General features: G+C 43.7%; 1 protein-coding gene across 2 annotated transcripts in view; it reads left to right on the top strand.

Annotated features, from left to right (window-relative positions):
• VCL (vinculin) overlaps nt 1–24,561 on the top strand; it is a 95,658-nt gene extending 71,097 nt beyond the window's left edge. The window contains exons 12-22 of one of the 2 annotated variants that reach the window (XM_061180314.1): nt 1,112–1,311; nt 3,192–3,320; nt 7,064–7,213; nt 9,160–9,268; nt 10,404–10,706; nt 12,313–12,437; nt 14,080–14,265; nt 17,259–17,462; nt 19,475–19,678; nt 20,077–20,181; nt 22,475–24,561. In XM_061180314.1, the coding sequence (XP_061036297.1) occupies nt 1,112–1,311; nt 3,192–3,320; nt 7,064–7,213; nt 9,160–9,268; nt 10,404–10,706; nt 12,313–12,437; nt 14,080–14,265; nt 17,259–17,462; nt 19,475–19,678; nt 20,077–20,181; nt 22,475–22,621 (1,862 nt within the window). In that variant the 3' untranslated portion in view covers nt 22,622–24,561. The remainder of the gene's footprint in view (nt 1–1,111; nt 1,312–3,191; nt 3,321–7,063; nt 7,214–9,159; nt 9,269–10,403; nt 10,707–12,312; nt 12,438–14,079; nt 14,266–17,258; nt 17,463–19,474; nt 19,679–20,076; nt 20,182–22,474) is intronic. The other variant, XM_061180304.1, reaches the window with a different exon arrangement.
• Nucleotides 24,562–24,735: the final 174 nt, after the last annotated feature.

Below are 24,735 nucleotides of genomic sequence, written 5' to 3'. Positions count from 1 at the left end.
TAGCCACTGGTGAGTAAGTCATTCCACAGTGTGACTCCATCTCCAAATGTAGCCAATAAAATTCCTGTGATTTAATCAAGAAGTATTAATAAATAAATGATTTTGCTGCAGGCAAATAGAAAAGTCCTCAGGTTGCAGTTGAAACTTTCAGCTAATTATTTCCAGTCTATGTATACTTTCATTCTGTTGTATTTCTGTTATTACAGTCCTTAGTAAGTTCACAGTTAAATATAATTTTTGAAAATAAGTAAAAGACACTTAACTACCAAGGTTGTTTTCAGTTGTGAGGGCTCCTGTACCACACAATCACCTGTAGAATTGATAACCTAAAATTTTGATTTTTGAGAGATTTTAGGAATGCATCTATAAGAATTTAGGTCGTTTTATGATAGCAAGCCTGTTGAAGCTGAAAGATCTATTTATTTCATTTGCTGTATTCATTGGAAAAAGATAAAATTTTTAATTGGTGATTCCCAGTGTTGGGGAATCAGGCAGACATATAATTTACTGGTGGAGGAATAAATTGGTACAAATTTTCTGAGTGGCAATTTGGAATTATATGTCAAGAGCTTTAAAAAAGTTCATACCCATTGACTCAGCGATTTGACTTACAGGAATTTATTCTAAAAATAATTAGAGATGTTTCTAAGGAGTTACATATGAGAATATGTAAATAGCGTAAATATTTAATAATATTAACAATTATGGTTCATATGATAAAATGTTGCATAGATTTTAGATCATGGTTTTTGAATAATATTTAATGATGTAGAAAAATGCTCACGTTAAATAAAAAGAAGCAAGGAATAAAAATTAATGTATAGTATGATCCTGGTTTTGTAAAAGAGAAATGTATGTATGTATAGGAGCATGCAATGCATTAAAAAAGACTGGAAGGAAATGTCAAATATATCAGTCTCCAAGTGATGGGATATGGGTGGTTTATATTTTTTTACGTTTTTTATATTCCCCCAGTTTTTTGTCTTGATAGGGGAAAAAACCCCACTAACCCCACTAAATGTGTTATTAAGAAAAGAAATCCTTACCAGAATGGCACGGTGGTTGGCTTCTCCTGGTCTATGTGAGTTTCAGTGTTTTCCTCTTGGTGCAGGTCAGGCTGCCATCCGAGGGCTTGTGGCCGAAGGTCATCGTCTGGCAAATGTCATGATGGGGCCTTATCGCCAAGATCTTCTTGCAAAGTGTGACCGAGTGGACCAGCTGACGGCCCAGCTGGCTGACCTGGCTGCCAGAGGGGAAGGGGAGAGTCCTCAGGCGAGAGCCCTTGCATCTCAGCTCCAAGACTCTTTAAAGGTAGAACTTGGGAGCACATATCATTACATTTCTTTCTTTCTTTTTTTTTTTTTAAAAATAAATTTATTTATTTAATTTTTGGCTGCGTTGGGTCTTCGTTGTTGCACGCAGGCTTTCTCTAGTTGTGGCGAGCGGGGGCTGCTCTTTATTGCAGTGCGCGGGCTTCTCATTACGGTAGCTTCTCTTGTTGCAGAGCTTGGGCTCTAGGCGTACGGGCTTCAGTAGTTGTGGTGCACGGGCTTCAGTAGGTGTGGCACGCGAGCTCAGTAGTTGTGGCTCGCGGGCTCTAGAGCTCAGGCTCAGTAGTTGTGGCGCACGGGCTTAGTTGCTCCGCAACATGTGGGATCTTCCTGGACCAGGGCTCAAACCCATGTCCCCTGCATTGACAGGCGGATTCTTAACCACTGAGCCACCAGGGAAGTCCCTCATTACATTTCTTATGCTTACTATTATTCAAAAACTAGGAGGGAGAGTTTTTAAAAAATATAATTTCTTGAGTCTAGGGAAAGTGAAAAAGGTGTGACCAAGAATATAAGGAAATCCATGGACTTCCCTGGTGGCGCAGTGGTTAAGAATCCGCCTGCCAATGCAGGGGACACGGGTTCGAGCCCTGGTCCAGGAAGATCCCACATGCTGTGGAGCAACTAAGCCCGTGCGCCACAACTACTGAGCCTGTGCTCTAGAGCCTGTGAGCCGCCACTACTGAGCCCGCGTGCCACTACTGAAACCCACACGCCTAGAGCCCGAGCTCTGCAAGAAGAGAAGCCACCACAATGAGAAGCCCGCGCACCGCAACGAAGAGTAGCCCCTGCTCGCCACAACTAGAGAAAGCCTGTGCACAACAACGAAGACCCAACGCAGCCAAAAATTAAATAAATTAAAAAAAAAAAAGAATATAAGGAAATCCAGAGCTTATTAAGGAAAAGCTTACTAGTGTGTGATAGCAATTAAAATTGTGTTTCTCAAGCTTCACTCAATCAAGAGCTCTTTCATATTTGCTCTACCATGTATCACCTATACTTTTTTATTTAGTCAGTATTTTTCTTAAAATGGACTCCTTTTTTAAACTTTATTTAAAAGAAAAGTTTATAAAAATCCTGAAATCAAGAGTTTGAGGAGTTAGTTATATTTTTTCTAATATTCTGTAAAAGAAACACACAATTATTAAAATAAAAACATTTGTCTGTATAACACCTAAAATCATCTCAGATACTACCAGCCAGTGCATGCCACCCACCTTGAGAAACAATGGGGGTGATTGATCCTTCTTCGAGTATTAATCTAGAATAAAACTTAGATTGGACAAAGTGTGATAATTATGAAAAGGAGTTTTTTCATGACTTCTGAGGATCCTCTTCTTTTGACCCATGTTAAAATAAAAAATGGATTCATATATTGGTTATCAAGTTTTTCTAGAAACTTATTTGAAATATCCAGAAAAATTCCATTATTGATTTCTTTCCTCTCAATATAAGAAATTGCTTAGAAATTTGGCACTGCACCCACCAAACAATCCTTACAGTTACTGTAATCATGTCAGGCCCCTCCAGCACTGGGATTGGTGAGGAACTCTGTCTCATCTCCTGGTCTTCTTTGGGCTCAACCCCATGATTCTTAGTATTATTCTTAGGGGCCATCAAGAAAGAAAGTAAGATTTCTTGTTTGGGTGGAACAGTCTAGGGAAATGTGGGTCATGTGGGCAGGATTCACTTCTTACACCTGTTTCATACTAGCTCAGTGCTTTGTACACAGTTGATACTCATAGCTGATAAAGTTGAATGAAACACTGAATGAATGAATGTGTCAGTGAAGAAAGGACAATGGTGGATGTGCTTTTTGGATATTTCTGGAAATTTTCATTTTTAAACAATGTTTTTAAGGATCTGAAAGCCCGGATGCAGGAGGCCATGACTCAGGAGGTGTCAGATGTTTTCAGTGATACTACAACTCCCATCAAGCTGTTGGCAGTGGCAGCCACTGCCCCTCCTGATGCACCCAATAGGGAAGAGGTGGGTATCTGAGGTCTTCCATTTCTTCTGTTGGCCAGCCATATGTGTATGTATATGTATGTGTATATGTATGTGTATATGTATATGTATATGCATGTGTATGTGTATGTGTATGTGTATGTGTGTGTGTGTAAAGGTAAAATATGACTGCAGTGTATGTCAGGAGTGGTTGGGAAATTGTGGATGAAGGGTGGAAAGGTAGAAGAGGGAAGAAAGGCCTTGCTACTTCTTCTTTCAGTCACCAAGTATGTCACATAGGAATGTCTTTAGGACATGTCTTCACTTGCAAGCAGTAGAAGACCTGACCATCAGAGATGAAAACAAATGGGTTTTATTTTCATCACATAACAAGAAACATGGAGCTAGGTAGCCTTGGCATTGGTTCAGCAGCTTGATGCCATGAAAGCTGGCATCTCTTTGATTTTCTTGATCTTTTCCTCATGATGTGAGATGCTGATGCAGCCCTAGGCATTATGTTCAAGGCAGTAAGAAATGAGCAATGGGGGCATTCCAGTCACAACTAGAATAACTGTCCCTCTAGATATAACCTTCCCTTTAGTCTTCCCTTAGGACACTTTATTCTCCAGACAGAAGTCAGGGCAATTCTTTTAAATCATTTGATGTCATTCTTTTACTGAAACCCTTCAGATTACTCCTCCCTGTCCCAGAGTGAAGCCAGAGTCCTTACAATGAACAGTAAGGCCAGTGATGTACTGGTAGACACAGGAAAAAACAAAACAAAACAGAAACAAAAAACAAAAGGCCCTGATTTGTAATGTTTGTTAATTTCCATGATGTAAATATTCCCATGATGGCTGTTTCAATGTGAAGTCACCGTAAGCAGAGTCGGGAAGAGATGGGCACGTTTGGCTCTTATGAGCTTGTGTGAGTTGGTACCAGCAGCTTCGTCACACCACTGCATCTGGTCCCCCATCTACTTCTCTGACCTCATGTGGTGCCTCTCTTCCCCCTCATGCTCCTGTCTCTGCATTGACCTTCTTGCGTTGTATTCCCAGTATTCCTTGTTTATGTTTGTATGTTCTAACCTTGGGGCCCTTGCTGTTGTTCTCTCTGGTCCTCCCACAGATAACTGCAGGTATTGTTCACTCACTTTCTTCAGCTGTCTACTGAAATGTCACTTTGGGGTCACCACCTAAGATAGCAACCCCACCCTAAACCCATCCCAAGGAATTCCCTAATCTCCATATCCTACGTTTCTCCTTCGTGTTTATCAACACTTACATATTTACCTCATTTTCCTCACGTTAGCATGAAAGCTCCATGTGGGCAGGGATTTTGTTTTGTCATTACTTTATTCCCATTTCTTAGAATAATGTCTGACACATCATTGGTGCTGAATAAATGAAAGTAAACGCTCTCCCAGAAACCCTCCAGGAGACTTTTGTGCATGTCTCATTGGCTAGAATGCTGTCACATGGCTACCTCACTGCAAAGGAATCTAGGAAAGCAAGTATTTGGTTTTCCATCCTCTATAGTATTGGTAGTGAAGGAGAAGGGGTTGGGTCAGGCACCCAAGACAATGTAGAACTGGTGAGCAGAGGTTTATGTTATTCTTATTTGATAATGACCCCCCTTTTCTTTCTCTAGCCTAGGCTACTGGGCAGTTCAGCTCATGGTCCCCTTAGGCTGGGGTGATGTGCTGTGTTTTCATTCCAGACATCTGAGTGTCAGATGAGCAGACAAAACTGTCTGCTGGTAATCTCTACCTAGATGCTGCATGGGTACCTCAGCATGTGTTGTCCTCCTGTTTTCTTCCAACTGGAAATTTGTGAGTCGCCACTGACTCTTCCCTTCATCTTCCCACATCTATAATGTAAGACAAGCTAATTTGATCTCACAAATACTTCTTGAATTCTCTCTAATTTCTATTCATGTTGCCACAGCTCTAGTTCTGATCCTTGTTCCTTGCTGCCTTTGTAACTACACAGCTGAGACTGGTCTTTGAATCCATCACTAGGGCACGAATAAAATAAAAATATGGATCTGACCCTGATATTTTCCTGCTTAAACCTTTCATCGGCCCTTCCTTTTCACATAGGAGAAAGCCAGAGCTCTGTGATCTGGCTTCTAATACCCCTCTACCCCTGTTTCCCACAAACCCCGCCTCTCAGTTCATGCCCCAGCAATACCTCATTGCTTATAGTTTCCTGCGTACTCTGTCCTTTCTTTTCTCCATGTCTTTGTTCTTTCTGTCTCTCTACCTAATGATTGTCCCCTTATCTCTTTTGGCTAATTTCTGTTTATCCTTTATTCTAGTATCCTTTACTTCCTGGATAGTCTAAGTGCCTTTCTTTTTCCTCCCAAGTGTCAATGCTTAGTTTTATTATTGCACATAGGACACAACTATTGTAGGTATCTGTTTATGGGCCTTTTTAACCCTGCTAGGACGTGAGATCCTTGAGATGCAGAAATTATGTCTTATTCATCTTTGTATCTTCAGCACCTGTTCCAGGGCCTGGCACATAGTAGGTGCTCAGTACAGTTTTGTTGAGTGACAAGGAAAGCAAGCTAAGCAGTAGGTTAAATCAGAGGGAGCAGCAGACATAGACTGGGGTTGAGATGGTCAACCAAAGTTGGCAAAGCGTTATAGATTCAGAGTGTGGGAGACCAGCCATGGAAAGAAACAAGGATTGAGGCCAGGAGAAGAGGACCAGGAGGTTAGAGATTTAGGAAGAGATCCTGAGCATTAAATGGCAAGAACCCAGTTGGCTGAATCCAAAAAAGAGGTCAGAATGGGGAAGAGACTTGAGTGCATAAACATAGAACCCTGGCAATGAGACTAAGAGCCTGCTGTTGGGCCAAGAGACCTTCAGAGATTGTCTGCTGGGAGCCAAAACTTGTCTCCAAGTATGGGCTGGTAGACCTCCAGGAGGAGGCAAAGAAGAGGGTAGATTCTGCCAGGCAGTTCCTAATGTGCTCTGTGTATGATATAAAGCTCACCCAGGGCTGTTGGATATACCTTGCCTCAAGCATCAATTCTAATAATGTGATCCAAACAAATGACAGAAGAACTTTTGTCGTCTAAGTTAAATTGTCCCCTTCATGGTATGTGACCTTGCATAATATCCATGTCGAAGAAAAAGTTAACTTTTTAAAAATGTGTGAACTGAATGAACAATTCAGTAGATGGTTTTGCATTTGGGGTGATGGAAGTCAGCCATCCTTACCCTTGTGTCAGGCCTGGGTGTGAGCACCAGCTATCGTTTTTCCCATAGAGGTCAGGGGCAGAGCTTTTACAACATTAATGGTAATGGGATATGTGAGGGAAGCTGCCCGGAGGAGGCTGGAGCTCTGGTTAGGACTCTGGATATTCTTGGCCTTCAATGCATCCAGCCACCTGCACTGGAACCTGGAGTAGGTTTTTCTATACTCTTCAAACTAGAGGATAAGCCTTTTGTGAACAGGGATTATTTAAGTCTTTGGATTCTGTGAACTCCTTATTGCAGACTGCACAGCACTGTATGTCCTGTTTGCACTTGGTAAGCATTGATTGCACTGAAATTCAACGGTGTGTGTGCGCTTGCCTGCATGCTTGTGATGCTTATGGCCAAACCTCTGAGGAGATACGGCAAGGCCGAGACTCGATGTGACTGTTGTCTTATTAACTTGTGAAGTCTTTGCTGAAGCAGTGGCTGCCTCTGCTTAAAGAGAGACTTTTTCTCAGGCTGCCTGACCCATTTAATTGCAATAAATTTTCTTAATGTCTTTGTTTGTTCCTCAAGGTATTTGATGAGAGGGCAGCTAACTTTGAAAACCATTCAGGAAGGCTTGGGGCCACGGCAGAGAAGGCGGCTGCTGTTGGAACTGCTAATAAATCAACGGTGGAAGGCATTCAGGCCTCAGTGAAGACAGCCCGAGAACTCACACCCCAGGTGGGTTTCACTCCCCCTTCATCATGTCAGTACACACCATATTGAGTAAAGAAGGTTAACTACAGAACAGTTTCTATACATTTTTGAACGCTTACTATAAAATATCATGAAAAAACCCACACATACCCTTAATGTCGAAATCATTTTTATATTGTTTGAATTTTTTACAGTGATCATGATTAGTTTTGAAAGTAGAAAAAACTAGTAAAGCACCCCCCTCCCATGCATAATTAGGGAAAAATTCCATAATCTTGAGAGGTTCGTTTGTTTTGATTTTAGAGCTTATGCCTTTCCCCACATTTCTTTGATGGTATTTAAAAAATTTTAGATGTGTCCATAATTTTTCTTTTCTCTTTAATTATATAACCAAGAGGTAGCTAATGTACTGTAAACAGAATATTGGAAGAGTGGGAACAAAAGAAAACAACTTGGACAGGAATTAAAGTTCTAGTACATGATAGATGTTCTTAAAAGATCACTTCAACATCGTTTAGTGTGATGTTTGTGCATTTTTTTCTTCCAATAAAATTACAGAAAATTCATTATCTTTTCACTCATTTATTCAGCAGATATTTCTTGAATGCCTGTGATACATTAGGAACTGTCTGGGCTTTAGAAATCTGTGATACTAGATTTGGTGGGGAGCTTGTAGGCAGAGACAGGGGAAATAAGCTTGTCTCTTAATTGTTCAACTTTTGCCCATGTGGCATGTTAACAAGTTAGATTCTCTTGAAAAATCATACTTGTATAGCTTTTTAAAAAAAAGTCCATAAAATATGAACATGTCTAACTTTCCTTAAAAATTTCCATAAAACATAGAACATAAAACATAGGATTTCTCTATAAAACCGAGATTTCTAAAAAAAACAGAAACAGAGCACTAGGCTTAAGACACCAACTATGGAAAGAGCAAGGACTTTGGAGACAGATCTGGACTCGAATCCTCTGTCACTTTGAGTTTCCTTGTGTAAAATGCAGATAATCCCTTCCTAGTGGATTGTTTTGAGGATTAAGAAGATGCTTGTACAGCCTGTAACTTATCAAATACTCAGTAAGTGTTAGTTCCTTCCCCAAGTGCTGCAACTGACTAGCTGGGAGCTCTTGAGCAAGTCACTTAAATTTTCTGCGTCTTGGTTTTTGCAGCTGTGAAGTGGAGAAATTACTGTCCTGTCTCTTTCACAGGCTTGTTGTGAGGATTCAGTAAGACATTGGATGTGAAAGCACTTTGTTAACTGTGGACAGTTATTATTTTTTTAAAGGAACATTTATTTATTTATTTATTTATTTATTTGCTGCATTTCTCTAGTTGCGGCGAGTGGGGGCTACTCTTTGTTGTGGTGCACGGGCTTCTCATTGCAGTGGCTTCTCTTGTTGCGGAGCACGGGCTCTAGGCGTGCAGGCTTCAGTAGTTGTGGCACGTGGGCTCAGTAGTTGTGGCTCGTGGGCTCTAGAGCGCAGGCTCTGTAGTTGTGGCACATGGGCTTAGTTGCTCCGCGGCACGTGGGATCTTCCCAGACCTGGGATCGAACCCGTGTCCCCTGCATTGGCAGGTAGATTCTTAACCACTGCGCCACCAGGAAAGTCTGACAGTTATTTTTAATAAATATTCGTAAATCTGTTTTAAGTAATCTTTAGTATCTTTCTTAATGGTGCTTTTTAAGATGAGGACATCAAGGGCTTAAGTATCACTCCATTTTGTGTATGTTCAGAAGTATCAAGCAAACACCCGTTTACTTTGTCACTTTATTACCTTCTTAAAATCAGGCTGTGACTGTAAAATCTTCTGTGAGGGCCCATTCTGGGGAGCTGTTTATGAGACCAAAACTAAAGGGCTTGGTCTGAAAAGAGACTTGCTGATTTTTGGCCTTATAGTGCCACCTGTAGGTCAAGAGGGGGAAGCTTTGCTGAAGGTTTATATTTGAGTGGTGTTGTTTTGTCATTGCCAGGTCGTCTCAGCGGCTCGCATCTTACTTAGGAATCCCGGAAATCAAGCTGCTTATGAACATTTTGAGACCATGAAGAACCAGTGGATCGATAATGTTGAAAAAATGACAGGTAGAGTTGTGTTCAAGATTCTTGCTGTCTGATCCATGAGAAATGAGTTCTGAGAAACTCAAACAGGACCAGTTATGTTACTCAGCCGTAATTGGATAAAGGGACCGTCATGTGCTCGACAGTGTACTTGGCCCTGATTAAGGCCGCTGAGCAGCAGCGGCTTCTCATTCAAGCCTTGCAACTTTGTCCGAAGAGAGACTCTTTGAGTCTCTTTGATTTTAATGTGGCCCTCCCGGTGTGATGTTTATTGTTACAGCTCCTATCTTCTCTGAATAGTGTCTTTTCTCTGTCTGAGCCAGAGTTTGGTTTCAGAGGCTGAGAGGCAGTGTTTGTGGATACAGTAAGTGTCCCTGTCATTTTCAGCAGGTTCACATTTCAAGGAACCACAATAGCTACCATTTAATACAACTTGTCTCAGAGTTTCCTCCAACTTATCAACTACGTAGTTTTTTTTTTAAAAAAAGGAGACACCAACAACTGACAAACCTGTGTCTGTGCGATTGAGGTGGCACCTCTGAATCTTCTTCATTCTCTGTGGAGGGAGGGATGGGAGAGGAAGAGATGAGGAATGTAGGCTCTTCGGCTTCCCTGCAGAACCTGCTGGGACAGGGGTCCATAGCAGCCAGAGATGAAAGTGGAGCTCCTGAGGTGTCTGAAGAGAGGTAACAGAAACAAGAAACAGGCTGTTAGGGTTATTGGAATCCTCTGTGTGGCTCATCTTGGGCACTACAAGCTGCCAATAAGCAACAGATGGCTGGGGAGTGAGACGGGAAGGGAGAAAATACTGTTAACAGATAATGTGGTGCTGATGCGGTGAAGGTTTCAGACGCAATCCTTGTTTCCTCCTGATGTCAAAGCGTTTCTGGTTGTCTATGGTAGATACAAGAAGGCTGGCGACCACGGTTGGTATAAATGCTGTGAGTCTGTATGGCCTCCTGGGCTACATTCTCACTTTTTTTTTTTTTTTTTACAATGGTGATCACCTGGAAGCTTTTGATTGTAAGAAGGGTTTTGAGCTGAAGGTGAGAATTATGGGTGTTGTACTTTCACATGAGAAATTTGAGTGGACAACAGGGTTTTGGAGTCTCTGTTCTTCTAAAATAGAAACTAAATTCCCTTTCTGTTCTCCGGACAGGGCTGGTGGACGAAGCCATTGACACCAAATCTCTGTTGGATGCTTCCGAAGAAGCAATTAAAAAAGACCTGGACAAGTGTAAAGTCGCCATGGCCAATATTCAGCCTCAGATGCTGGTCGCTGGGGCAACCAGCATTGCTCGTCGGGCCAACCGGATCCTGCTGGTTGCTAAGAGGGAGGTGGAGAACTCTGAGGATCCCAAGTTCCGAGAGGCCGTGAAAGCCGCCTCTGACGAATTGAGCAAAACCATCTCCCCAATGGTGGTGGATGCAAAGGCTGTGGCAGGAAACATTTCTGACCCTGGTAAGCAATGCATGGTGTGGTTCACCTCAGCTCAGAGGTTAATTCAGGAAGCTGACAGGGTGGGGAGAGAAGATGTACCCCACAACCACGACATGCAAAGTCTGGGAGCAAAAACTACAGATACTTAGTTTGAGGATACTATATTAATCTTTTTCTGTTCAAAATATGTTGGACAGAATATTTTCTGCAATATTGGCAGGGTTATTGCAAGTTAGTTTCTCTGGACCGACCTCTCTGTGCTTTTTTTAAAATTTTTTTTTAAATTTGTTCTTGGCTGCGTTGGGTCTTCGTTGCTGTGCGTGGGCTTTCTCTAGTTGCGGCGAGCGGGGGCTACTCTTCATCACGGTATGTGGGCTTCACATTGCTGTGGCTTCGCTTGTGGAGTATGGGCTCTAGGCACGTGGGCTTCACTAGTTGTGGCTCGCGGGCTCAGTCGTTGTGGCTTGTGGGCTCTAGAGCGCAGGCTCAGTAGTTGTGGCGCATGGGCTTAGTTGCTCCGTGGCATGTGGGATCTTCCCGGCCCAGGGATTGAACCCGTGTCCCCTGCATTGGCAGGTGGATTCTTAACCACTGCGCCATCAGGGAAGTCCCTCTGTGCTTTCTTAATGTCTGATTAAATAACTCCTGGTCCTGTTTAGTCATTATTTTGGAAATTTCTCAAAAGATGCATAATAACCAATTTATCAACCATTTAGCTTATGTAACTGGCATACCTTCTGCTTTTCTTAAAATGCTTTTTCTCTGGACAACATTCTTTATTTCTGTCAAATCTGGAAGGCCTAAGTTAACCTGTGGGTCTCCTAGGTGATTATCTTGATCCTACACCAAAGAATTTGGGTTTTCTTTAGCTGAATTTTGATCATTTTTTCATTACTACTAAAGATGTAACCACTCCTTTTTGGTCGGAAACATCTGAATTCCTTCCTCCTGTGAGCCTCTAGTGTTTCTAGCCTCTTCTATGAGTGGAATCCACTCAGTGTGAGAGAGTGGGAAGGAGGGGCTGCCTTGTTCGTCCCTAGCCCAGGTAAAATCTTTCTGGTTTTCTCAACCCACCATCACTGAGGACGTGCTCAGTTTCCTAATTGGAGTTTCTAATAGCTTGAGTAGATTCCTTAATTCTGGGTGACTGGACACAGTAGCAGCAGCTCATTGTAGGGGTTAATGTGCTGAATGCCAAGTGGAGCAAAGGAGTAGGGAGAAAGGTGAGAAGTACTCCAGGGAATGTGTGCCCCATCTGAAACTTGACATCTCCCCTGTTCTGAGTGGGGCAGGCTTATCTCTCGACTGCTTTATCATGAGAGGTGATGAGCACCACCTGAGCCCAAAGTGTTCATGGCCCAGGAATGTGCTGAGTACTTGTTAGCTGTACAGGCAAGAAGGCACCCTGAGCCCTACAGGGATCAGCTTGTTTGTGCCACTTCTAACTCTTTGCAGGCCTCAGGGCATCTGCCTGGCTCTTACCTCCCTTCCCCTTCAGGCACTGCCTGTGCTGCTTACTGGCAGCTTCATATCCAGCTTTTGTTACTGGAAACCAGTTCTTCTCCTGGACAGACAGTGCTCCAGGGCACTGACCTACCCAACTGAAAGTGAGGGCGTCTGTGTTTAGGCCTGCAAAAGAGCTTCCTGGACTCAGGATACCGGATCCTGGGAGCAGTGGCCAAGGTCAGAGAAGCCTTCCAACCTCAGGAGCCTGACTTCCCGCCTCCTCCGCCAGACCTTGAACAGCTCCGAGTAAGTAAATTCAGAGAGTTTGGGAGAATTGAGCAGCAGGGTGTCGGGACTGTAGCAAGAGAGAGGTAGGCTGTTCTGGAGCCTCGGTCACTAGGTAGCTTTGTTTAACTTTTACTTGAAGCTCAGTCAGAGGCACAACTCGACTTTCATTCTTGAATCTGGCGGGGTATTAACCGAGTGCTTATGCATGGAGTGTGCTGGGTAAGTGGGGGTCTTTGGTGTTGGCCTGCTCTGATGGGAAGTGACTGGAGCAGAGGAGCTGGCTGTGGTAAGTGTGGGTGTGATGAGTGATGAGTTAGTGGGGCAAGTTAGTGAGGAGTGGGAAAATAATCTGCACAGTTTGTGGTGAGAATTTATGTGTTCCCAGTTGACGATGACAAAACTGAGGTGGTTAGACTCTTGTGTACATTCTTCTTTCCTTCATTTGACTTTTTTTAGTAGCAAAAGTAATAAAATCCTTTTTTAAAAAAGAAAAGTTAATTTTTCCCTAACTATAATTTAAAATCTTTTGATGCCCCACAAAGTACCATGAGTTTTTTCTTCCATAGGTAGATGGTTTAGGGGGAGGAAAGCTGAGCAAGAGCTTGCAGATACAAATCCTAGAATCAGAAATAGTCATTATTTTTAGACATTTTCTCTGACAGTATTGGAAATAGCTTGTCCTTGGGAATAGCTTATCAAGGCAATAATTTGATTTACTGTCCCTGATATACTTTCCCATATTTAATGTCCCAAATTTACTTTTCCATATTTAAGTTTCTAAGTTTGTTGAGGACAAAATTGGGTCACTGTGCCCATAGCTAATGAACAGTGCTTCCCTAGCCTTCAATGCTTCTTTTTTTTTTTAAAATTTATTTATTTATTTATTTTTGGCTGCGTTGGGTCTTCGATTCTGTGCGAGGGCTTTCTCTAGTTGTGGCAAGTGGGGCCACTCTTCATCGTGGTGCGCGGGCCTCTCACTATTGTGGCCTCTCTTGTTGCGGAGCACAGGCTCCAGACGCGCAGGCTCAGTAATTGTGGCTCACGGGCCCAGTTGCTCCGCGGCATGTGGGATCTTCCCAGACCAGGGCTCGAACCCGTGTTCCCTGCATTAGCAGGCAGATTCTCAACCACTGCGCCACCAGGGAAGCCCCAATGCTTCTTTTTTGATTTGACTTGATTCTTTTCAGCTGGGCTGTTGGTGGGTGGTAAGGGAGGGCTGTTCTGGGGAATGGATTCTTATGTGATCAATAGAATCCTGACATTTGGAATCAAGAACTTAGAGGTCATTTGGTCTAGATATTCCTCATTGATAAATGAGGAACGCAAGGCCCAGGGGAGAAGTTGTATGCTTATGCAGCTGCCCGTCAACAGAGTCAGGACCAGAACTTAGATCTCCTTTGAGGATCCTTGGCCCGGTAGTGCTGTGCATGCCTCCCTGGGATATGTGCAAAACAGTAGGTGCTAACTTTTTGTGGAGAAAAAAGGAAGAAAATATGCTTCTGTTGAGATTGAAACAGGTGGTCCTTATGATCAGTGTGGATGGTCTGAAATGGAGTGAATGTGGGTGGCTTTTTTGGGGATGCTTTTTAAAGGAAAGGAAAGAATTCTGGTGGGGAGTAGTTCCTAGAGCCTTACTTACAACCTGGTAATTCTTTCTTAGCTGACAGATGAGCTTGCTCCTCCCAAACCACCTCTGCCTGAGGGTGAGGTCCCTCCTCCCAGGCCCCCACCACCAGAGGAGAAGGATGAAGAGTTCCCTGAGCAGAAAGCTGGGGAGGTGATTAACCAGCCAATGATGATGGCTGCCAGGCAGCTCCATGATGAAGCTCGCAAATGGTCCAGCAAGGTAAGTAACGAAGCTCTTCTTGTTGAGAAAGGATGAAGAACCATGCACACAGCCCAGGAAGTCTATTTGGAAAATCATCCTCTCTCTGCTTTGGTTCCTGTTATTGCCAATAGCACAATCCTCTTCTTTCTTGTGGTTTAGTGAGATGTTTCTGGTACTTGATGGTTTCTCCTTCTAGCAGCTAAGGTGAGAGCTAGGATACCTGTAGTTAGAGATGAAAGTTCTTTTCCTTCTGTCCTCTAGAGTGTCAGCTGCCCTGATGCTGGACATTTGCTCTTTTAGAAATTGCTCTTCTTTCTTGGGGTCACTGAATGTTTTTAGATGTTCTCGTGCTAATTATCCACACTACAAACATGGCACAGTCTTCTGTAGGCTCTGCTATAGCTACATGAAATATTTGCATTTTCCTTCTCTTTTCTCATAGAAGCAGGTAGATTGGTGTCTTAGAAGCCATGTGCTTTGTCCCTTTCTCAGAATCATCTTACCCTTCAACTCAAGACAGCTCCAGGCTAACTCCTACTAAACAATCTGGAAGTGTAAATATTAACATGGTTGGTGAAAATTTGGATGCTGCAGCAGTCATGCCTCGTGAGTGATGAAAAGTGAGTGGTAGCTTTTCTAGACAAGAGCTAAATATTATTGTTAACCCTGCAGTGGAAGGTGGTTCTAAGTCAGTTCTAAACTGTTTCTACCATGAACCTACATCTTTATTCCCAACATCTATTGGCCTGTGTTCATTTCACACCTTCAGCCACCTCAAGCTCTTGTAGTGAATGTAGTTCCCCAGGGACCTCCTGCACATGCAGCTGATCTTGGGTTTTTTCAGGCTGGGAATTTGACCTTGGTTTTTTAACTCTGTATTTTTCTGAACTGTTAGCTGTGAGCCCACGTCCCAAGAAGGAATGGTGACCTTGCTGGTGTTGGACCTGACCCGTGGAATCACGTATAATCATCTCTCTCCAGCTGGGGCACGCACACCCCTGGGACCATTAGCAGAGTCCCAGTGCACATGGGGAGTGGGGTGGGGGTGAAAGTGAAGGTTGGTTTTACTTAAAGATTTTAAAGAAAATTTTTATTTATTTATTTGTTTGTTTGGCTGTGCCACGCAGCTTGTGGGATTTTAGTTCCCTGACCAGGGATTGCACCTGGGCACCCGGCATTGAAAGTGCCGAGTCCTAACCACTGGACCGCCAGGGAATTCCCTAAGGAAAATTTAAATTTCTTTATAAACCCAGATATACTCTAAATTATGGATGTTAAAGATTTGAAATGTTTTGTACTTTTATTTTTATTTCTTACACTCTTTTCTTTTATATTGATATCTTGCCCACATTTTAAATAAATGTACTTTTGAACTTAAAAAAAAAACCAACGCAGATACATTGTGCAGTGGAACACAAAATATACATGAATTTAAAGACAAACAAAACTTAAGGGGCAGACAGCACTGGCCTACATGTTTATCCCACTCTGCCATTTGTCGCCAAAAATCCTTAGGTCTGACTGTCTCTGGAGGTTTGGAGCATCTGGGGATTGCTGACTTTGAGCTGTGTGAAGTCAGGAGCTACTTGAACCATGTGTGTTTAGGGAGGACGGGTGGTGGTATGTGTTTGTGTATCTGTCGGTCTGCCTTGTACTTTGGGACTCTGAACCCCAGCAGAAGTGGGCTGGCCTCTCCTCTAAGGAATGGGGGTGAGTTGAGTCCTGGTTGAGACAGTTTAGGTGAAAGGATTTAGAAGGTACCCAAACCCCTTGTTGGCCCTGAATCCTCCAACTTAATAGTCAGCTTTTGGAGGCAGGCTTCCTGTGCGGATTAAGACTTTCAGGAGTCGTAGCAACCTCAAATAAAATTCCACACAAACTCTTACTTCCTCTTCGTTAGAGATGTTTGATATAAAGAACCTGTGCATATAAGTGGTTTGGCTTCATTGGGGCAATTCCTTTCATTCTCTTTCCCCCTTAGCCTATTTTCAGCATCTGATCTCTCTGCTTCCTTCCTGGCCTTTCAGAATGCCCATGCCTGGTATTAAATTAATTCTCTCCCCCATCATGGGTCCTGTTTTCTCATGGGCACCAGTTTTGAGCTCCTCTGAACTCAGCTTTGGTCAGTTGACAAGTCCACGTGTTATCTGTGAAATATCAATAAATTGAGTTTGGGGTAAGTGCAACTGGAGAGATTCAGGGTGTACCCGAAGAACAGCTTTCTTCGTCGGCTAGTTACGGATGCAATGTGAAATTGTGAAGTGTTGTCTCTGTAGACCTTAGATAGGGAGAGCTGCTCTGAAGTGTGGGTTTTCCCTAAGGTGGTTGCTGGATGAGATGTCTTCTTGAGGCTCCTTCTAGCTGGGTGATTGTGGGGTATTTGATAAGTCCTCTTCACTCACCATTGTGTTTTTCTTGCCTCTTTCCTGGTTTGATATCTGTTGCCTCAAATTTATCATTTTCAATTCTGGAAGTTTTAACCCCTGAAGGAAGTAATCTGTGTCTGGCAGCTGCAGAGCTGACCCAAGACACTTTCTGTTTCCTGGAAGCTGTGGAACAGTGTTCATATGAGCCAGCAGTTGTTCACATTGTTCTGTTCAAAGCAACTTGTGTGGTTCCATTTACTTTTTCCCTCTGGATTCCTTTTAAAGTTAATAAGCTACTATTGTTTGGTCGTTTGGCTTCTCAAAAATGTTCTGACCTGAGAATTACTCTTTGGTAGTAAGTGTATACAAAAGGAATGCCACTTTCTTTCTTTGTATAAATATTTCTCTGGAAACCGTTTGCTACTGGCGTAAGCCTCTTTCCTTTACTGTGAACAGGCCGGTGCCGGAGGCTGAGAATTCCCCCTTCTGTGGAGCTCGGTTCATCTGACTCCTGGAGAGTCTCCATTTTCTTTCCCATCCTAGGCAAGCTTTGGTTACTAAACCAGCTGAAGCTCAGTTGCCCAAGCCCTATACTGCTCTTACTAACACTGTCCCTGTTTCTCACCCTTCCTGCCATCGACCAAGCCGGGTAACCCAGCCGCTGAGGTGGGTGTAAGTGCTGTAGCTGAGGCAGATGCGGCTGCTGCTGTTGGGTCCCCTGTCCCCCCTGACATGGAAGACGATTACGAACCTGAGCTGCTGCTAGTGCCATCCAGTCAGCCGGTCAACCAGCCCATTCTGGCAGCGGCTCAGTCATTGCATCGGGAAGCTACCAAGTGGTCTAGTAAGGTACTGATTAGCGCCCCCAGCTGGGGCTGCTCCATATGCATCTGGCCATGTGCAGCCTTGACACATTGCATCACTCATGATCTGTGCGGGTCCTGTGAGTCTGAGCCGGGCGGGCATCTGTCTCTCTGCACCTTGTTGTTAGGACTGGCTTCACAAGTTTGATAGGTCTGCTAATGGCAGATTAACTGGATTGCATTTATGTTTGGGGGTTAGAGAGATGGGGTCACTTTTTGAAAGGATTCCTTTTCTTACTGACCTTGTGGCCAATATTGGAACCTTAAACCCCTTGGGAAGCCGTGGACGCCTCTCTCAGTGACTTTCAGGTCAGGAATCATTGTAGACCATTAAGAGGTCATCTGGCCTGATCACTGGACTTTGCCTGTCCCCCACCCATCCCTCCTCCCCGCTGACCTCTCACTGATGGCTCAGGCAGAGTTGATCAGCGTGAGGAGGGTTTCTGGGGAGGGCTGCTTGCTGTCCTGCACTTGGCTGTGGGGCAGATGCTGGCCTTCATGGGAGCCCACGGGGAAGGGGGCTTCACTGACTGGCTTGTTCAGGGGTTTCAGTGGGAGAGGGGGTGTGAGTGGGGAACAGATAGCGCTCAAGTCTGCAGGACAGGAACCAATGGAGCTTTGGCCTTAGGGAGTGGGGGATGGGGGCAATCACTTTTTTCCCTTTGAAGGTGGCATGTTGCAAGAAGAAAGGGTTTGAAGAGTGATGGGTAATAAATAACTAACCCTGGCACTACACTAACCAAGTGGTCCTCTAACCAAGGTCACGAAATCCTGGAATGATCCCAGGTCTGCACTGGAAGAGGTGGGCCCAGCCAGCCTTGTCTAACATACCCCTATTCTCATGAGTTCTTCCCATGCCTGTGTTCTCTCTGGCCTCAATTACTGCCCGAGATGTTACACACCCTCCAGCGTAAATGATCAGCCACTCATGGTACCTGTGGAGGTTTCTCACAGAGCACCCTGCAGTGGCATGGTTTGTGTATGTCTCACTGCATTGTCTAGAAATTGAAAAGCATGAGGGGAAAAATGCATAGGGCCTGGCCTTTTAGGTAGTTTTGAACATTGCATTTGTTATTTTTGGTTGTTATCAGCCAAAATATCCGCCTTTTGAAGGCATAAATTACTTGTACATTTCCTTATTATGACCCATGAGGGTTTTAATGAACCAAAATGCCCAGTGTAAGATAAACTGCTGTTAGTTGGAGTGAGGGTTGCATTTACGGCTTGACTCACGATTTTTATTTTCCCAGCGCCTCCTCTGGCATCCTCTTAACTGTGAAAGTTTCTTTAACTGAAGCCACTTAGCTGAGAGGACTGAAGAACTGATTCTTGGCCTTTTTAAACGTGAAAAATTAAAATAACATGTTCCTTTAGGCTGAGAGTACAGACAAGAGGCAGTTGAGGGAGGGCAGGAGCAGACTAGGTCAGAAAAAAATTTTTTTTCACCAAGGCTAATAGTTACTTGGTTTAAATTCTAGTTCAGCAGCGACAATCATTGGCTGCTGTTTGTAACAAGGGTAAGGATAAAGAGAATGATTTCAGCATCTGGAAAGGCTCATCTGTATTTTTCCCTTCAGGCCAGCTGTACTGCTTTCCCCCCACAGAAAGGAAAATGCCTGTTTAACCAACTTCTTGGGCCCATCCCCAATTTATTGACATGATTAACCTGGAAATGCTGAAATGCTTGTTTAGTGCTATGCCTGGGGCTCACATGTTGCCCTTTCAGATTAATATCCAAGTCTTTTTTGGTCCGGTGACCTCTCTCTCTCTCTCTCTCACTCTCTCACTGAGTGCTGGGGTGAGTACCCTGGCTCACTCTTCTCTTTATTTCTCCTGTGCTATCCATATCACTCAAGAATAGTCTGTATATCTTCTTCTCACCCTTCCAGAGGACTGCTAGAGCAGCAGGCTCCCTCCTCTCTTCTCTGTGCTTCTACTTCCTTCCCTAACTTGGCCAGAGTATGGGCTGAGCTCACACTGTATCTTGCTTCTCTCTAGGGCAATGACATCATTGCAGCAGCCAAGCGCATGGCTCTGCTGATGGCTGAGATGTCTCGGCTGGTCAGAGGGGGCAGCGGTACCAAGCGGGCACTGATTCAGTGTGCCAAGGACATAGCCAAGGCCTCAGATGAGGTGACTCGGTTGGCCAAGGAGGTTGCCAAGCAGTGCACAGATAAGCGGATTAGAACCAACCTCTTACAGGTACTTAGGAAAAGTGTGTGTGTGTGTGTGTGTGTGTGTGTGGTCGGGGGGGGGCAGGGGGTAGGGTGAAAAGCAGGAGAGAGAAAACTGGGTGAGCAAGGAGGAGGAGGTACTTCAGAATGGGAAGAAATAGCAGAAAGGGGAAATACACATGTGTATTTGGGAAAGACAGGTACAGGCAAGTTTATTTCTGAATCAAATGAAAGAATTTTAACGCTTCCATGTCTGGACAGAAGGACTATACTGATCCTAGGGGGAAAACAATTGGAATCCTGCTGCTGATTTACTGAATGCTTTCTGCTTGCCAGCCACTGAGAATACAGAGGTGAATTAAGTCTCGTCCTCAGGGAGCTTGTGGACAAGAAAAACAAACATACTAAATTAAATTTTCGTTTTAGGTATGCGAGCGAATCCCAACCATAAGCACCCAGCTCAAAATCCTGTCCACGGTGAAGGCCACCATGCTGGGCCGGACCAACATAAGCGACGAGGAGTCTGAGCAGGTATGTGCTTCTGACTTCTCGCCAGCAGCTTCTATGCCACTTGATAGCAATTTAATTCAGTCTTGAGGAAATGTTACCTGTGAAATGGGTATTCAGTATGTAGGATGGAGTCTTCAATTCTCTCAGAAGGGCATCTATGTTGGAGAGATGCATCAGAAATTTGGAAAGGGAAGTAAAAAGCTCTTGTGCAACTCTTGTCATTTTACAGATGAGAAATTGAGGCCTTGGGAGGTTAGGGAGGTTAAGTGAATCAGCAGCAGTTAGGACTCTACTTGGTTCTTTTCCTCCCTGGAATAGGTTTGGCTCTGTCGAGGCCTCCAATGCCTGTTCAGTCCTGCTCACTCTATCCTTCTGGCTGGAGAATTTCTGTTTCCTTGTTGTCTGGGTGATAAGTACCTCAGGGAGGATGAATAGTGTAGGCTTTTCAGGGGCATGAGGTGGTTAGGCCTGTGCTGAGGCTGAAATGACATCTCAAACGAGGTGCTTCTCTTTTGGTTTCTTTGACAGAGAATGAAATAAAGATGGTGGGAGTGTTTGCTTAAGTGTTTCTTGTATGCATCTCGGCAGTCACAGTTTTTTCTCTTCCCTGCCTCCTGGAAACGTGGCTCAGGTCTTCTCAGAAAGCCCTCATTCATTTGAGCACCTCTCCCTCTCCTTATTTCCTCTCTAGTAGGCTCTGCTATGAGCCAGACTTACAATTTCTTCTTATGGAAGGTAGCACATCTTTTGTTGAACTGCTCAGACAAGGCTCATCATGCAATGGGATATGTATGTGGCACTGTATTACATACTACGTAGGGGAGTTAACGAAATAGACACAATCCCTCTCCTTGTCCAGGCCAGGAGACAGAGGTTAGGAGCACTTTAGAGGAACGAGGAGGCTACTTCTCTTGGTGTCAGTAGTGCTGACATGGTAGTCTCTTAACTACCATGTTTTAATTCAACAGCTCTCACCACAGCCCTCTCTTCTCCCAAACCATGGGAACTGGATTTTAACCTTTAACTTCCACGTATTCTAGGCAGGGTTTGGGCACTAGGCTATTTCCTGTCATGTGATCTCTCCTGCCCCAAGAAAAGGAAATAGAAAAAACAGGGAAGAAAGGGTAAGACTCAGAGTTTCCGACCTTATCAGTTAATCAATTAGCCAACAAAAATGTATCTTGGGAGTATCTACTATGTTCCATTAAATATTCCAGTTAAAAAAAAGGAAGAAACTGACAGTGTGGTAGAATGGAAGAAACACAGGATTGCAAGTCAGAAGTTTTGAGGCTCATCCTGACTGTTGTGTGAGTTGGGCTGGCAAGTCCCCGAATCACGCTGGGCCTCAGCCTCTTTGTTGACCAAGCAAAAAGATTAACTGATTGGGAATTCTAGTCCATAGTTATGCCTCTCAGAGCCCATGAACCCTCTGAAATTGCACGTACAAATTTTGTGCACGTGAGCAATTTTTTCTGGGGAGAATCCACAGCCTTCATTAAACCCTCAAAGGGTCTGTAGCTCAAAAATATTTAAGAATTAAAAAAAAAAATTACTGAGTTAATGGATTGATAAGTTAGTTACTAGTGTGATCTCAGTCCTGTATTTTGTATGTTTACAAGATTTACTTATTTAGATTTTCATGGATTTATAAGGTGGTTGGTTCACTTGGTTATTTTTCATGTGTTAATTAAATGTTTATGGAATACCTCATGTGACAGGCACTGACGTAACACTAGGGTACAGCAGAGAACAAAATTGACAAAAATTGCTGCCCTCATGGAACTTAAATTTTAGATAAAATTAAATAAAACATAGATAAATAACCTAGTTAAAACATATAGTACATCAATTAGTGATGGTAAGTTCTGTAGAGAAAAGTGAAGAAAGAATTGGAGGATGAGGCATGCTGGGAGTTGGGAAGGTAGTTTGTGATTTAAAATAAGGTGAGCAGGAAAAGCCTCAGCAAGGTGACAACTGGGCAAAGATCTGAAGGAGGTGAGAGGTGAGCCATGGGATACCTGGGGGAAGAGCATTCTAGGTAGAGGGGACTGCAAGAGCCCGAGGTAGGGGCTTGTTTGAACACCAGGAAAGGAGTATACACTAGAAGCCATCTGAGGGTACAGTATACAATCAGTGATGGTCCAGTTTTGGGTTCTTTTTGGTGATCCAGCTATAGACCACCAGTGATGTGACAAATAGAAGGAATGCCAGGTACAGGTAGGGTAAACTGAGTTCCATTCCTGGCTTAAGCCTGTTTCAGAGGCAGGGCTCCATCAGGGACTGTTAGTAATGGAGAGCTCCTCTTTCCTTACAGGCCACAGAGATGCTGGTTCACAATGCCCAGAACCTCATGCAGTCTGTGAAGGAGACTGTTCGAGAAGCAGAAGCAGCTTCAATCAAAATTCGAACAGATGCTGGATTTACACTGCGCTGGGTTAGAAAGACTCCATGGTACCAGTAGACACCTGGTTGAACCTGGCTAACACAGAAGCCCCTGCTGAACAGAATGAAAATGATCGGAGTCCCAGGAGCCACCCAAGATTATTGGGGGGTTGAAAGCCACATCTTGGCCTGACATAACAGAAAGGAATGGGGCCTCTTCACATTAGAAAACATTTATACTCTTGTCATGGACACTTTGAAATGTGTCTCCGTATAAAGCCTGTATTCTTGAACACGGCTTTACTTGTGCACACTCTGTCCCAATAGGCAGATGGGGTTTCTAGCCCATGGACTTCACATAAGCTCAGAATCCAAGAGTGAACACTAGCCAGACATCCTGTTCTGCCCTTGTTCCCTAAAGGACAGTTCCCTTTCTGCCCCTGTCCCCCATTCTTTCCGCCAGGCTCCCAAGACCCAGGGCCCAGGCAAGTCAGTTAAGGAAATCACTGTGCCTCCAAAATTTTTTTGGGCTTTCCATGTTGCTGCTGACCCTGCCTGCCTTCCCTGGCTGTGCTACCTTGGTCCTTTTCAGGAGTGAGCTTCGCTGTTGCAGGGGAAGGTGGCCTCTGGGGAGCCCCAGCATGTGGGGCCTGGATTCACTTCCTGCCCTTCCCCAATTTAATCCTTCTAGTTTCCCACAGTACAAAACCAAATTTCACTTTGTCAGGAGGAAATCACCAAATCATGTGATTCTGTCTTTACCTCGCTCCAGAGCAATGTCTGTGCTAGGGAAACTTTCCGTCCCATATCCTGCCTCGGCCTGCCAAGGTAGCCATCCCAAAAACACACTGTGTGTCCTGGTGCTCTCTGCCACTGGAGAGGCAGAGTGGCCGGGGCGTGGCCCTGCCCATCCTCCCAGCAGGGCCACTCCCAGGCACTCCACGCTTTGTCACTGCCTGCAGAGATCTATGCTGAGGCCTTATCATTCATTCTTAGCTCTTATTGTTCTTTCTGAGCTGAAATGCTGCATTTAATTTTTAACCAAATCATGTCTCCTGTCCTGGCTTTTGTATTCTTCCCACACCCTTCCTAAGCAAGGTTTTAAAGATATATGTTTGTTCTATAATTTTGAAAGATCGTTTTTATCCTTTTGAAATTCAGTCCTGAGAATTGGTGCTTGTCCCCAGGAGTGTCTAATGGAAAGGCAGTCCTGTCTGAAGGACACTTCCTACCTAAGGGAGGTGGTACTTGCAGACTGGAATTCTGGCACTGCTGGGGATGAATCGATGGGAAATAGTCCTCAGTGATTCCTACCTCCCTCAGCCAACAACAGCCAAGCCCCTTGCATCCTACCCTCCCTCCTAAGTACAGTTGTTAAGAGAGTAATGGGTATAATATTTAATTATCATCACCATAGTAAGTTTCCTATTAGCAAAGTGAGAGAAGGCAATTTTTCCTTTCTTGTACTTATCACTGCTGTCTAAGCATTCCCCAGCACATGAAACTATATTTCTTCCCAAAGCCAGAACTGGATGAGTAAAGGAGTAAGAACCCTTGCCTGAATGTCCTCCCCACCTCCAGTGTGTGTTAGACCCTAACATCAAATGTGTAAAACTTGTCTTAAGTTGGTACTGTACACTCAGGCTTCCTCTGTTTCCTTTTAACTGATGATTATTTTCAAGGCCCTCAGCATCCTTGTATAGTTGCTTACCTGATATAAATGCAATATTAATGCCTTTAAAGTATGAATCGATGCCAAAGATCACCTTTTGTTTTACTAAAGACTACTTAGAGGAAATAAGAAAAATCATGTTTGCTCTCCAAGTTCCTCCAGTGTTTTGAGACACTGGTTTACACTTTATGCCAATGTGCTTTTCTCTAATATCAGTGCTCAAGACACAGTGAAGCAAATTAAAAAAAAAAAAAAAAAAAAATCCCTGAATGCTGATTAGACATCACCACTAAAAAACTACATTTATAAGCTAGGATTTGTTATATGCAAATATTTTCTGCCTCTTCTGTTTAAAACAATAAAGTGCATTTATATAAATAATGCTTTAAATGATGGGTGTTATTTCAGCAAGAGCTTTTAGATCAGGTTTCTCCTTTGTTTTGAAGAATAGCCAGTGAAGCTAATCCTCAAAATGTGGGAACTAAAGATTTTTATTTAACCCAAATATTGTACTGGAAGAA

This window comes from Eubalaena glacialis, chromosome 1 (genome assembly GCF_028564815.1).
Source record: "Eubalaena glacialis isolate mEubGla1 chromosome 1, mEubGla1.1.hap2.+ XY, whole genome shotgun sequence".
In the NCBI taxonomy this organism is placed as follows: domain Eukaryota; kingdom Metazoa; phylum Chordata; class Mammalia; order Artiodactyla; family Balaenidae; genus Eubalaena; species Eubalaena glacialis.
The sequence above is the reverse complement of the archived record's forward strand: the minus strand, read 5'-3'. Positions and strand labels throughout refer to the sequence as shown.